The 14912-nt window shown below is 37.6% G+C and overlaps 1 protein-coding gene across 6 annotated transcripts in view; it reads right to left on the bottom strand.

Moving 5' to 3' along the window:
- Positions 1 to 14689, bottom strand: part of macrod2 (mono-ADP ribosylhydrolase 2) — a 274895-nt gene extending 260206 nt beyond the window's left edge. For 4 of the 6 annotated variants that reach the window (XM_037271891.1, XM_037271889.1, XM_037271890.1 and 1 more), the window contains exons 1-3: positions 14465 to 14669; positions 11932 to 12036; positions 11258 to 11371 (exon numbers count right to left, since the gene is read on the bottom strand). In XM_037271891.1, the coding sequence (XP_037127786.1) occupies positions 11258 to 11371; positions 11932 to 12036; positions 14465 to 14501 (256 nt within the window). In that variant the 5' untranslated portion in view covers positions 14502 to 14669. Of the gene's footprint in view, positions 1 to 11257; positions 11372 to 11931; positions 12037 to 14464 lie in introns of all 6 variants that reach the window. The other 2 variants (XM_037271888.1, XM_037271887.1) reach the window with 2 other exon arrangements.
- Between the last annotated feature and the right edge of the window lie 223 nt (positions 14690 to 14912).

Raw genomic sequence — 14912 nt, forward strand, 5'->3', positions numbered from 1 at the left:
TGGAAAATAAAGAGGGTTATTTAACTCGTGGAGTTAAACTGATTTCAACCATCTGTTTTGGAGAGCTTAGCCTCTGACTGTCTCCCTCTGTCTAGGTGTATTTGGCGACAAGAAGAAACCAAACAAGAGCATTCAACCAGGAAACGAATCAGGCATGTCGAACACCAGGCTTGGCTTCACGTAGGCCATATGTTCTGAAAAGAGGGTTAAAAGATCATCCTCATCAGTGGCAGGAACCCCGCTGAAACTTTCTAGTCAAGAACTTTGAGCAAATATTGATATTTATGGAACAGCCAGATAGAAAATGTATTTTGTGCAACATGTTTGGCAGACATTGATTGATTAGAAGTCAACACAGGCTCAGTAAACAACTCGCTTGTTATCCCCAAACCACAGTAGTTTCAGTATGAATAATTTATTGATGTATTGTTGGTCTTAAATATAAATGCTCAGCTGTGAAAGTTACAAGTCCCACTTCATTTTTTCCATGCTCTGTTACAAAGGGCCTATTCACATCATACTGCCGTGCCAGAGGTATGTTTTAAAACTATTACAATTGTGAGCAATGAAACAACCAGATGAAAATAATCGGAATGCTCCTTTTTACTGTCACCCTTTTTCGCAAACTTGCCTTTATAGTACCCTTGTGTGGTTTCGTTTTCTTTTGCACAACTCATTTCGTTTCCCCATTCTTGTTCGCCACCTTAGCCATGCACATGCTGCAGTACATAAAAAACCACTACTATTACTACCATCATAATATATTGTGGTGGCACATGTCAAAATGCCTCAAATGTCACAGGGAATTGAAAGATTTCACTGTAAAATATTTGTAAATGAATCTGTGCACAGTCGCATTTAATGAGAAGAACGCCGGCATTTATTTTAGGATAAATTGATCTGTACTAACCCACTACAATTTATGTTTAAAAATGTGAACATGTTAAGGATTACACTCAAAGTTTTTAAGGTTTAACACAATGGACATATCAGGAGAGCATCTTTCAATAGTTCCCTGCTGCTGAGTTAGTGGCGCAAACCGAATTACGTGGCATTAGTCTCTTTTGCAATTATGCCTTCACTGTCTTTGCCGGCCTGTCTTTCTTGCTTGCTTGTATTACACCACCCTTAATAGCACCAAACTGATCAGCACTCCCCGGAGGCACTCTCCGTTAGCCAAGTGTCGAACGCCTCTTTTCTCAACACCCCTCTCATGCCTGAGAGCAGTGAAGAAGCACCTTGATGATATCACTGATATTGAGTTTCAGAGAAGTCATCGCTCACCATTTGTGGGACTAGTAGAGCAGGTGGTTGAAGGGGGTAAAACTGTGCTGATAAGAATCTCTTCCCTCTTTGTCTCGGAGTGGTGACCTGCACCGCTGGGTCAAAATCCTGACAAGCTAACTGCTATAGAGGTGTTGAGAAATTGAAGGATGATGTCAAATGGGCTATAGAGTTACTATGATGTGGTCGGTTGGACCGCATATTTGCTTAATTGCCTGAGGCCTTAAAAAAAAGGTGATCAGAGGGGATACCGTGATCTCTTCTTTCTCCAACCGAGACCTGCTTCAAACCAAAGTGACATGACTTCTTGTCCTGTTACACCTGTCTGTGCAACAAACCATAGGTGGTGAATAGTCATACTAAAGTATAGCAGCAAAATATTATGGAATTTGTATGTAAACAAGAATGTTGATATGCGTTCAAAAATAAACCCAAATTGGGTCAAAAAATAATCCAAGAAACTTTGTTGTTCTGTGGCTTGTTCATTTGACTACTTTTTGGGTTATTTATTGATTTATATTTATTTTGGCTTGGGTTATCTTTAACCCAAACTGCTTTTAGAGTGTGAATTGCAAATAGAATTGCTAAAAAAGAATATTACTTTATTGCAAGCCATATCTTGAGAAACTCTTAATTGTTCAGCTCATTAGGAATACCAACTATTCTATAAATAAATGTGTAGCGGTGTTCATATTAGCAACAATGTTGGAACAACTAAAAGGCCATTTTTTTTGTCCAACGATTGAAGCACCAGAGCACTCCACATACTTTTTGTCGTGTTGGCTAATTATATACAGAAAAAGCTTAAAGGTTTCTCTCCCACTTTGATGTGCATCCTTTTTGGGCCATGAAAGAAAGTTGGGAAATGTGCAATGATAAACACCCATAAACATGTGTCTAATTTTACTTAGAGGCTATTAGTGTGTCATCTTGAGAGGTGCTTTCACTCTCTCTCAGTGAGACTCTTCTCATGTATAAAACATGCAGGTTACACTGAGAGGTAGCCATAAACCGCCAGTTTGCTCATTTAGCAAAATATCCAGGGAGTTCAGTTATCAGGTGTTCATTTTCCACTGACTGGCCTCTTGCTGCTGTCTCGGCAGGGGGGCACGCTACTTTGCAGTCGTGAATGAGGAAAAGAAATTGGTGAAATTTTCTCTTGCAGTAAATTGATTTTCATTCTGTCTATTCCGTTATACACAAAGCAATGACAAAGCATTTCATTACTGCCCGGATGCTCGACATTGAATGGTCTTTTTCACATTTTGTTCAAGTTTTGTGGAAAGTTCTGACAAAATAAATAATAAAAAACAGTTTTCTGTAGTTAATGAAAGATTAAAAAACAAAATTAAGCATTGATGATTATTGATGGGTATTTTTGACGATACCATGTGATTGAATACAGCGTTGACTGAAGCAGTTTGTTTCTGATGAGCATGAATCAAGAACCTCTGGTGTTCTTTGGAGAACATTTTTATGGACATCCCAGTCTATAAAATAGGAAACCAACTAAGATAAGATATCCACTGCAGTCTAGTGTATTTTTAAATCAACAAAACTGCCCAGCCACCGGGTAACAGCAGCGGCTTGAGAGTAGACATGTACTGCCTGATTATCTGGGGAACATGGGAAATTACATCTGGTGATACACAACACACTCATCCGACTCCCTTGCCTGTCGTAACTTCCTCCAATCTCTAGCTCTTCATCTTCTCTTCCTCACCTGGAAGCTTTCAGAGGATGCCTATAAATATAACAGTCACTGCATTGTATTTGGCCTATGACAAAAAAAAGAAAAAAAAAAAGATTGCAATCATAACTTTGGTCAACTTCCCCAAATTAGATTCTGACAGAAACCTGCTTCAGGCAGTAAGACAATGATGGATGTTATCTCCAAGGCTCATATAAAAATAATGGTAGCTACTAACTATTTACAACAACAGACTTTAGCCACTTGAGATATAATTAGCTTCACAATCAGCCAGAACATAAAGCGGTGACCTAGATACAGCTTACAGTGATTGCACCGCTAAACAGAGATAGGGAGAGAAGCTGAATTTTTCACTCAAAGGATAAAGTTACTTTAGAATATGACTCAAGTAAAAGCAACAAGTAGTATGATTAGAGCACAGGTGTCAAACCCAAGGCCCGGGGGTCAGATACGGCCCGCGAAGACAAATCGTGCATCAAATTCGTGTGTCATTACTAGAATTGCAAATTGTCTTCACTTTATATCTTTTTTTTTTTTTAATATTTGACCAGTTTTTCCTCGTCTGATTTGAAAACGAGTTATTTGTCAGTTTGTTTTGTAGCTTTTACTGTATATAATATGAGGTGCGCATACATTTATTTGGGTTGACGGTCATAATGGCCCTCCGAAAGAAGCTATGACTACAATGCGGCCCGCGGGACAAAAAAAAAAAAAAAAAGAAAAAAATGAGTTTGACACCCCTGGATTAGAGTAAGTACTCAGGCACTGAGTAAAATCAGAATTTTTATTTTATTACTCTTAATCAAAGTATGAACACTTAAAAAAAACGTAAACGTATGCTGCATTGAGATTACTCTGACACGATCATAAGGGTAGTTAAGTAATGTAAATGGAGTTTGTTACTTTATTCAGGCCATCTTTTACGCCATCCATCTTCTCATGGTTCCGAGAGATTTTTTGTTTTGTTTTACCAGCTTATTCAAACCTCACTGACCGCATTGGGAATTCTGATCCATCACAAAGGCTGTGTAGTCTTTGACTTATTGGAAACCTTAATCTACTTTGTTTGCTCATGGACGGGGACGGAGATTCTATTAGAGAGAGATTAAATTGTTTCCATGGCCAGCTGAGGCATCAAAGGCCAACCAAATTGCAACCTCTGAGTTGAGTGGGTTTCTCTTAAGTCACTTATTTGTCAGTTTAATCATGCTAATGGCAGAAGCCATCATCTTATTATGGTGCCACAGCTGAGTGAGGTTAAACAAAATGTAGGTTGTTGGAGGTAGCACAATCTCCAAGTCAAGTATCACTGCTGTCTGTGTGTACATGACAACAAATCATCAGCTTGTCTATAGCTACTCTTGAAGCAAACCTTTGAACCCTTTTGCATTAACGAGTGCATTTTTGAAATGCGTCTAGACTTATTGAAAATTCCTGGCTGTCATGTGTTATGCAAATGACATCTTGTCAAACTAAAATTGGGTTGGCTGTCTGGGGAATTTTATAGAATGTAAATCAAGGATGGGTAACTTAAATGATGGAAGGGGCCAAGAAATGTTAGTGCTATGGGGGGGCACATAGGACCACACACTTCCTAACACAAAAATATAATTTTAAATGTGTACAAAACGTGACTTTTTTTATTGAATCAATGTATATCATAATATATTAATTTTTTCATAATTTGTCAATGAATGTATAAAAGATCCAGCCTTCGACAAAGGGTTTGAATAGTAAAAAAAAAAAACAGAGTTGTGAGCAAATTCAATATTGGATAGATTGATCTTTTTTCATTATCAGGATGCAACTCAGAGTGTGACATGCCTATTCCTGCAGTAAATCACGCCCAGTATCTGTAAATTCTTAGCATGCAAGCCAAAGTCAGGCCAGCACTACACTACGTAAACACCACTTGCAATCGAATCATGCATTACCTGCTTAAAGAAAAACATCTCAATGCAGTTACTGAGATCATTTTTCCATAAGAGTAAATGATAGTGCTCTTTAGTAGCCATTAGTCACTAAAAAATACTGACTTAGCAGGAAGATCACTCAGAATTAAGTCAATCAAGCCTAATAGAGTCGTATCTTCTGGACCTTTCTCAGACATGGCCCTGTTCATCATAGCCGAGAGAACATTGACGTGTTTCTCATTCCACAGAAGGAAGCACTTTATCTATAATGACTCCACATTCCCTAAGCTCTACAGTAACCACACAATCACTTGTGTCAACAGAGGAAAATCCATTTCATCAGGATGCCCAGTCACTGCTTAGCATCCATGAGGACAACTGTGCAGCCAATATGACCCGGAGAGCTGTTGGTGATTATTGGCTTTCGTTGCATTTGCAGGGGGTGGGTTTTAGATGGAGAATGTTCAATTAAAAGGTCACCTCATCACAAATGTATTGCGTCACCGCAGCAGGGACAAACGAACAAAATACTGGAATACTGGAATTTTCAAAATATTCAATATTCAATAACTGAAGCATCATATCATAATTTAAATTAATCAGTGCATGTCTACATACAGTAACCTTAAAGAAAAGTCAGCAGTCACTGCAATCTTTACTCAAATCTATTCATACATTTATTCTAATTTCAAAACCATACAGTGACAATCTGATGCATTTATTTTATTTAATGACAATTAGACAATCATTACACTCATTGATGCATGAAGAAACTTGCCAATTAGCTTTTCCACAATTTACAACCCGAAGGAAAAAAAGATTATGCCACCTTGAAATGCACTTAATATACTTTTTTCAACGGATTCATTCACAGGAACGTAGCAGGTATAAAAAAAAAATAATAAAAAAAACACGATACACAATTTCAGACACGTTATATCCAGACAATGAGATGGCAGTCAGATAAGAAACATCAGACCTTTTTCCTCAGTCTTGCTTCAATAAGTTCACCTAACATGCCTCCATACTCATCTCAGAGAAGAATGCAATATTTTATCTGCATAACTACAGATCGATTCAATGGTATGTCGGGGTGATGGGGTCGCTATCAGGGTGTCACTTTTTATCCAGATATTTAGCATAAAATGATGTGTGGAGTGAAAATTGGAACTACTTCTCAGGTTGGTTTAATAAAATATGCACCATCTCAGTATTGGCTATTTCTTAGCCTGCTAAACATAAACAGGAGCTGACATTTTAAAAGATCTTCAATTTTCTATTTACCGCCTAAAACACTTCTAAAAGGAACAACGAGAGAAAGCAGAAAAGGAGAATTGATACAGCTGTGCCTAAGAACCATCTCAGCCACCCTTTGATAAACCAGGTCTTCCGTTGGACAAGTCAGTGAAAGCTGGGACCACAGTGACCCCTTCAGGCACCTGAGTGAACACCATTTCAAGTCACTGCTCCTGCACAATTGGAGGGATGTACAGGTCACAGATGGTCACATCCACCAAGCCCCTTCGAACAGTGCATGCATAATGCATGTATCATAATAAAAATTGTGTTTAATGGCTTTGAACTTTCTGCCCACCGGGTTCTGCCTAAAAACTGCAAAACCACTCGGCAACCGTTGTGACTGGTGCGGAGACAGGTACTGTCACATCACCTCTGGAAGATGGGAAATTACATCTTGTGATAAACAGCACACAAGATTCCCTCCGCGTCATGAATTCCTCCAATCATTTTCTCAATTGTTTCTGTCAAGATAGAGTTTGAACAAATATGACATTTTCCTCCCGAACCCACCCTATAATATCATTCTTTGTCTCTGCTAAACTGCATCAACCCTGATTATCTTTACTACAGCATTGATTGAGCATCTGTAAAAGAAGCAGTTGCCTATTAAAACGTATCCTTTCCTGTGCACATCACAACGGCAAACAAAGAGTATGTGAATCCCTCCTGAAGATAAAGACTGATGTGAACGGCTCAGATTGCAAGGAAGAACAAGATACTAGTTGCAAAGATTACAAAACATAGCAGATGGCAGACTTCACAGAGTATGCAAAAGAATTAAGGTTACAAAGTTAGGCCATTTCATTTTACTGTGGAGTTTGTATTCTCTTATCACAAAGCTGAAACTGATCTGAGGCAGTTTAGATGCGCTTTGTTTGGATACTTCAGACACTCGGCATAACTTGTGCAATTTAAACTTAAAAATCTGCATGCTCTTTTAACGTGGTTTGGTCGTTATTGGCTAAATTCTTAAGAGGAGAAAACAGCAGCTGGTGTGTTACCCATGATCACATTTCCAAGTAGATAGAGGAGGAAGCCCTGATTGGACAGTGTATCTGTATTGTGATCTCTCAGCACTGACACGATTAACTGAACCTAGAACAGGACCCGATGCAGTACTCCACCAGGGTCATTTCACTGTTCAGCAGAGCAGCAAGTTCTGTGAAGGCAGAGGCATGACCTTCTATTATTGTGTGACACAAATGTGTATCTGTGTGTGTGTGTGTGGGGGGGGGGGGGGGGGGGGGGCGCTTCAACTTGGAGCCTCATGCATGACTCACATTTTGAATTTTATTTCGTGAAATTGCAGTGACAGCCACATTAAAACACTTGTACACCAACTACTAGTTCCCAGTTAATCACAGAAAACCAATACTTTATCTAATTTTGTTTTTCGTGAAATTGCAGTGACAGCCGCATTAAAACACTTGTACACCAACTACTAGTTCCCAGTTAATCACAGAAAACCAATCCTATGACGTACACAGGTGTCACTTGTACGTATTGGTCCAAATTACAGCTTGAAAAGGTAGGCAAAATCCCTGTCCCCTAATCGGGTTGACTCTCTGTGCAATAAGGACATCTTCTTTCCACCTCCGGTAATGCACCAAAATTATAGAATACAGAAGGGGAGGAAAAAAAACTTCTAGACAGTGGAGTCAGTCCATAGTGTGACCACAGACACTGCAGCCTAATATTGTCCAAAGACTTTCACCATGTAGGCGGCTACGGAAGAGCCGCCAGCCCAACAGAATTAAGGGAGCATTAAAAACCCAATGGCTCCAATAATTAAACTTTAACAGTGGACATAAAGCAAACTGACACCCTCTAAAAGCTGTAGGCAACCACTAGAAAAGTGGGAGCACAAGGGCTCATAAAATTATTAACCTTTGTAATTCATTTTACACTGCTGTTTTGACTAAAAACTTCAATACATATATATGACTACAGAATATTTCTCAAGAGTTTCAGGAAAAACTGACTGCTGAAATAAAAAAAAAATAGCATAGTTTAATTAATGCATTTAAATTAATTCATGAAAAAGGGTAAAAAAATGTCTGTCAGTATACCTTTCACAAAGAAAGGTCCATCTGGCTGAACAATAATTTCTTTTTTTTTGGAATATCAGTCTTTCCACCACAAAACCAGCAGTAGCAAATCACACGCATCTACTCCAAGTTAAGGAAATTTAAGCATTTGTCAAGGGCCTATTAGGCATACAAATACATATCTTTGTGTAAACAACACAGACAACCATGATTCCGAATGCCATGTCACCAAGTCCTCAGGGTAGCTATTTACATAAAAGATTACATTTATTGGTCAGCCAACAGAGCAGTCTGCTATTCCCATCTATTATTTCAGCATACATTATACACCACTCATTTCATTCAACATCAACACGACTTAACGTAATGGCTGCGTGTGTGTACGGATCATTGGCAAACAGTGAATAAGGAGGTTAAGAAAATACTATTACAACAGGGATGTCAAACCAGCAAAAAAAAAGTTTTTTTCCAAAATGAACTAATTAATCTTCACTCAAACGAATTTGATTTGGTATAATCATATCATTCGTAAAAGGTCTCTATGCAAGGTTAATTTAATAGGCTTGTACATTTACATAGGTCAGGTGATCACTCATGAAGTGGGTTGAAAAGCAAGTGTGGAAAGCATCATTAATAAATAAAAAACTAAAAAAAAAGGTTTTTATGGCAAAAACATAGGAAAACTTCTGAATTTTTCCCATTGATCGCACCTGTTGCATAACATGTTCTGTATTCAACTGAAAGAAAAAAAAAAAAGACAAAAGAAATGCACTGCATTTCAAAAGGGAAGTTAAAATAACTAAGATAATTCCATTGCACAAACGTGCACACTGTTGAAACTGGGGATATGTTCAGAATTTGCCAATCACATTCCGACCAATGCTAAATCAGAGCACGCCTGCCAACATTTAAAGTGCCATTAAAAATCCAAGTCGGGTTTTCCAAACATTTTTGTAGTCACATCTGACAGCACAAGTCATGAGCTCTCATTGTTCAAAGATATCAGTCAGGTTACAAAAGAAGTTCCACATTTACCAGAGAACACACTGAAGGCACTTTAAGTGGCAAAAATATGGAACAACAGTGTGATGGCGATCCAAACCCATATTACCACGACGCACTTCAAATCCAAACCATCGGGCTACTTCCTCCTATTTCCAAATATGGGAAAGCTTGTGCTACGTCCCTGCAGTTTGTCCCGAGGTGAACATCAAGAAAACCAAATACAGTGTGAAAAAGGCCTTTTTGGTACAATACAACCAGGGTTGAATGTTTTTTTAGCCTTATTTTCAAAGGTAAGTTTGACACAAACCACAATGTTGCTCAACAAAAGAGCATCTTTTCTACAGTGAAGCATTGTTTTCTTTCAGCCAAAAACGTGGGCCTTCATCAAGTGGGAGGTAACTATGAACAGTTCCAAAAATACCAAGACTACCACAAAATCTTCAGACTCAATATAATGAAATGCCTACTACTAGAACATACGAAATTTATACAGGGTTGATCAGAGGCACTTAAAACGGGGTCAGGCGTGACAACATCAGTTTGAATGAGAGTGCTTGTTTCTAAAGCCGGTCAGCTCTCCAGTTATAAGAGGGTGTGCACACTTCTGCAACTATCTCTATATTTTTACTATTCCTCTCAAATATATATATATATTTTTTTCCCTTGATGGAGTTGTACATGTTACAGGTGGAATTACTAATGGAAGGAGTTTTAAAATTAGTTACTTGGTTTCATTTTGTTTCTTTTTATTGCACAAAAACCTGAACGATTCATGAGTCAAATAGGTTTTAGGAATTATTATGGCCAACAAAATTAAGTAAAAATATGTCATGGATTTTCAAAAGTTACTTGAAGTTCAAAGCGGAAGAAGGTATTTTTCTGTTCAAAATAACTCACTTGTGTATGTAGATGATAAACTAAAAGAACACTTTCATTAAAATTTTCCTAAAAATAAATAAATGATAAATTTGAGTCTGTTTTTGTAAACAAAGTCAGAATAAGCAGTTCAGAAAACATGTGGATAGTTTGTTAACATTTTCCTTGACACTCTTAAATTAAAACAAACATAAAACACCAAATTATTGTTATTTCTCTTTTAAAATCATACTATGACTCAGTGGACCTCAAATAAGGCTGTATGCAGGAGATATTGAATGCTGTTACATAGCAACGTGTTTATATAAAAAAATAAAAAATAGAAAAAAAGCACAGGAATAGCAAGTCTGACACATCATGTAGGTTGTGAGCAGACAAACTTTAGAGCATTGCATAACATTAAGTCCAGTACTAAGTTAAAAACAAATCCAAAATGGGCTTTTTTTTTTTTCTTTTCTTATTTGCCATTATCTAACTTCTGACTGCTAAGGTCATTCTCTCACAGTAAGAAATCCTGCCAAAGGCATACACTAAAGGTGTATGGTGTCCTAAGAAAAAGAATGCTAATTTATATTCACTACAAACAAAAACTTCGGGTCAATTGCCCTTGTGATTAACGTTTCAAGATGAAATTTATGTTAAAATTAATCCGACCAATTCTTAATTTCGAATATAATCAATTACTGAATCAAACGCCTATTGTGAATTTCTCCTATTGAATTTGTTAGACAAGAGCAAATTGAAAAAAGTACCGAAACAGTGAAAAGTTGAACATGTGCATTGGAAGACTTAAACAAGGTCAAAGTTAATTCCCCTCTAAAAGTTATTGTGCACTTTAGGTTATCCTGAAATCCAAATAAATTTTGAGTAGTGCAGTAAACCACCACATACCTCGTCAACCACCTCGCCTACTCGCTGTTGTGCTTAGGTCAATATAGTAATATTTCTTTGCCACTACCTCGAGGCAAATTGGTGCAAAGGAACTGTATGTAAAAATGAGTTGAGAATTCTTAACTTGGACAAAAGTTTAAAGAATACGGTAGCTGCAGCATGTTGATAAATAATGCATCTTAAGGCATGGAAGCTCACTAACAACCGGGGTCAACGGTCAGAGTACTTACCAGCATTGACAATTGCATCCACCTCCAGGACAGTAATGTCACCTTGATAGAGAGATACTTTGTCATTCAGGCCGCCTCCACCTGTCAAAAGCTTCCCATCTTCTTTTCTATCAGCTAAATGAAAATAGACATAATCATCTCACCACGATATATTAGGATGACTTCTGGTGCATGCACAAATTTCAATTATGCAATACAGTGTGTTTTTAAATATGAAATCAAGTGTACAGTTTTGTGTGGCATTTACTATGAAGCATTGTTAGTCACATTGACTTTGAAAAAACTGTCACACGGGACAATGTGCAATTTGACCACAATTAATAATAAGCAGTGAAGAAACTCGACAAGTTCGTGGGTGCCTATATGCTACTACTTTCCACAGCGGGCATTTTGAAGCCGTTGTAATATTTGGGTGAGTGTTATACTTAAAAAAACGGAGTAAAATGTGTTTATATTGTTTGTAGATGATTTTTTTTTTTTTACCCCCTCTTTCAGAACACTAACTTGAATGTTCTCCGACTGTATATAAAGGGTGATCCACATTGCTGTGGTCATTAATCAAAAAAGTAATAGCATGTTTGGTCTAATTGTCTTCCTCACGGCCTGTTTATTGGCAAGTACTGTAATGCAAAGTGTGTTGCCGGAATTCGAGCAGCATTAGTGTCTTCTCTTACAGTAGTTTTCTTCTCTCCAGGTTGGAATCTTGTCCAGACTTATATAATCTTGACAACGATAGCCCTCCTTACGTCTCTCATCACGGTCCATGCGGAGAAGTCTCTCTGTTAAAAAGAAACAGTATTACTATCAGACTGTAAAACTGCGGAACTTGTAAGGACTATATACTGTCTTGTGATATCCCTGCTTATCATCCTTTTATTTTAAACACTGCTTGTCTTCTTTAGTTTACCTGTAACCTGGAGCCTATTGTAGTAGCTGACTTTAGGTGAGAGGTAAGGTACACCCTGGATTGGTCAGGGGATGTAAAACAAACCAACCATATGAAATCCCAGTCACACCTATAGACACTTCAGACGCTTTAATTAGTAACCTGTTTTTGGAATAAAAAGACTCGTGAGATAAAATGCACACAGAGGCAGAACATGCAAAACCTCTACAGCAGGTTTATGGGCCTATGAACCCAGAACTGAGAGACAAAAACATTCTAACCACAAGGTGACCATGCCGCCTCTTTTTATTTTTCAGTGATGAAATGTGTTTAAAATTATATACAGGACTATACTCCAACTATAGTCTTTATTGTTTCTAACATTATTTTTTACTTTATTTTCATTTAGTTTTCATAATATTTTGTAATAGGATACATCAAAGTAAAAGTATAAATCAGCATGCTATGCACTAAGGAAGAGATATATTGCTTGGCAAATTATAATATTGCCCCTGAGCAGTTCAAGGGCACTTCAAAGGGGCTCAGGAGGAAACTAATAGACCTGATAACCAGTCCGAATTTCCATATTTTTGTTTTCTATTTGCCTTTATAATGTTTTATTTTCCTCTTATTCCATTGCCCTATCCCTACAACTACTACATATAGGCGAAGGATATACCGAACGATTATTTTAATAACTGATTAACCTGTCAAATATTTATGGTGGCCCTGAAGTGCAAATCACACAAAAAAAAGCAAACAAAAAAAAGCAAAAAGAAAAATTACAAATGATGATATCTATCTATCTACATATAAATATATATATATATATATATATATATATATATATATATATATATATATATACACACATATAATATATATATATATTATATAGATTTTTTTTTTTTTAATCTACCAATACATACATTTGAGTCATATTGAAACCATAGAAACACTTCTGGCTTATTCCTCTTTAGCAAAAAGATGGCCACCATTCAGGCTGCCATGTTTTAGTACTCACCACAACACTATACTTGTTTATTTTGGTATGACTGGATGTCTAAAATGATCAAAGCATAAAAGCACGTCTTTCGCCTTTCAACAGATTTTTCTTTATAATCATATTAAATTGATAATGAACTTCTGAAACTTCTTTGACGCTTTAAAGGTCTTTATCTCAGTATACACCAGTAACCTATAAGTAGAACAGGTAATGGATGAGCTCAGAATATGAAATGTGATATTCTTCATTATTACGCTGCTGCCTGCTCCAGGTAGAGATCCCTAGAATTATAATTACCTTGACAGAAAGGAGGGGTTATAAAACATACACCTAAAAATAGCCACATTCAACATAAATATTTAACAGTGAGGTCATGATCATCAAATATTTCCAAAAGCAACCAAAAAACAAGGCATCACCTGGTCAGGTCCTCTTCAGTAAATTCCTCAAGCAGCACATGTACATTATCCATCCATGTGTCCTCATTAACGTTAAAGGTAAGACTTGTTGCTCATGTAAATGACAATTCACGCTCATATTTAAGGCGATATCAAATCTTCAGTTAACCTGCTGGAACAATGTGAAAGGAAGCTGGACTCACCAGTGCATGCAAACTCCACACAAGGAGCCCAGATTCAAATTCCCAACATCAGAACTGTTAAGCATTTGTGAAAATAACTGGCCCACCATGCTACTGTGAACAAACCTACAATTCATAGTAAATATTTTGATGTCGGTGGTAAGAAACGTTGTATAATTTGTTGCATCCATTGACACAATGTAGATTGAAGCAGGACTGATTTGATAACCAGTTGCAGGTGCACCTGCACTTGACAAGCATGAAAGTTAAAAGAAACTGCATTATATATCAATATTTTATATTTTCACGAGGCACAATCTTGCAAATTGGAAAGCATTTGTGGTCTCGCAGTCGCTGCAATGTTTGTCTCAAGCAACCTTAGCACATGTGCATGTTAGGGAGCATCACACGTCGCGTCGGTTTCTTGCAGCGGATCATACTCCGACAGGTGAATGACAACAAAAGCGGTCCTCTGGATGCAAGCTAAATACGAAGTAGCCTGGGGAGAGTAGACAGTGTTGTTTTCAATGCATTCACACGCAATAACAGTAGCCAAGCAGGCGCATCCTCACAGCATGCGTGCACTTAGTGCGATTCGTGCAAATGAAAAGTAGTTTGGAGCCACAAGGGGAAACAATAAGAGTGCTGGTCCATTTTTCATCATAATAGAATCTACGCTGTCTGTCAGCCATGAAGAGCAGAAAATTCCACATTCCTCCTCAAATCAAGCCTTACCTTTTTCAGTCTTCCAATCCTTTTTCTTTTTGCTCATGCTGCCGGAGTAATTGGTCTTCGAGAGGTTGATTTTTGACTGTGGCAAACCCAGGCTCACTGTGAACGGTGCGCCCGGGGGGGTAAAATAGAAATGCAAAGTGTGGACAGCCTTTAGCCGCTTCTCTCACCTGTGAAGCTGTCAAATATCTACGGTGCTCATTCGACTCAACCTACCGTGGTTGCGGCGTGAAATAGTGTGTACGATTTGAGACCATCTGATTGGCTGACAAGAACGGATAAGTGAGCTTGTGCTTGGTTGAATTGTTGAGTCAATCAAAAGCTCCAGACCTTTGGTTCGTCATTTCTACTAGGTTTGTGAAGTCCTGCAAAGCCCGTTTTAAGTCAGTCCAAATATATTACTGGCAAAGAATGTAACAATTCCTACAAATTAAGTTTTTTAAATATGTGT

Source organism: Syngnathus acus, chromosome 15 (assembly GCF_901709675.1).
Source record: "Syngnathus acus chromosome 15, fSynAcu1.2, whole genome shotgun sequence".
Lineage (NCBI taxonomy): Eukaryota > Metazoa > Chordata > Actinopteri > Syngnathiformes > Syngnathidae > Syngnathus > Syngnathus acus.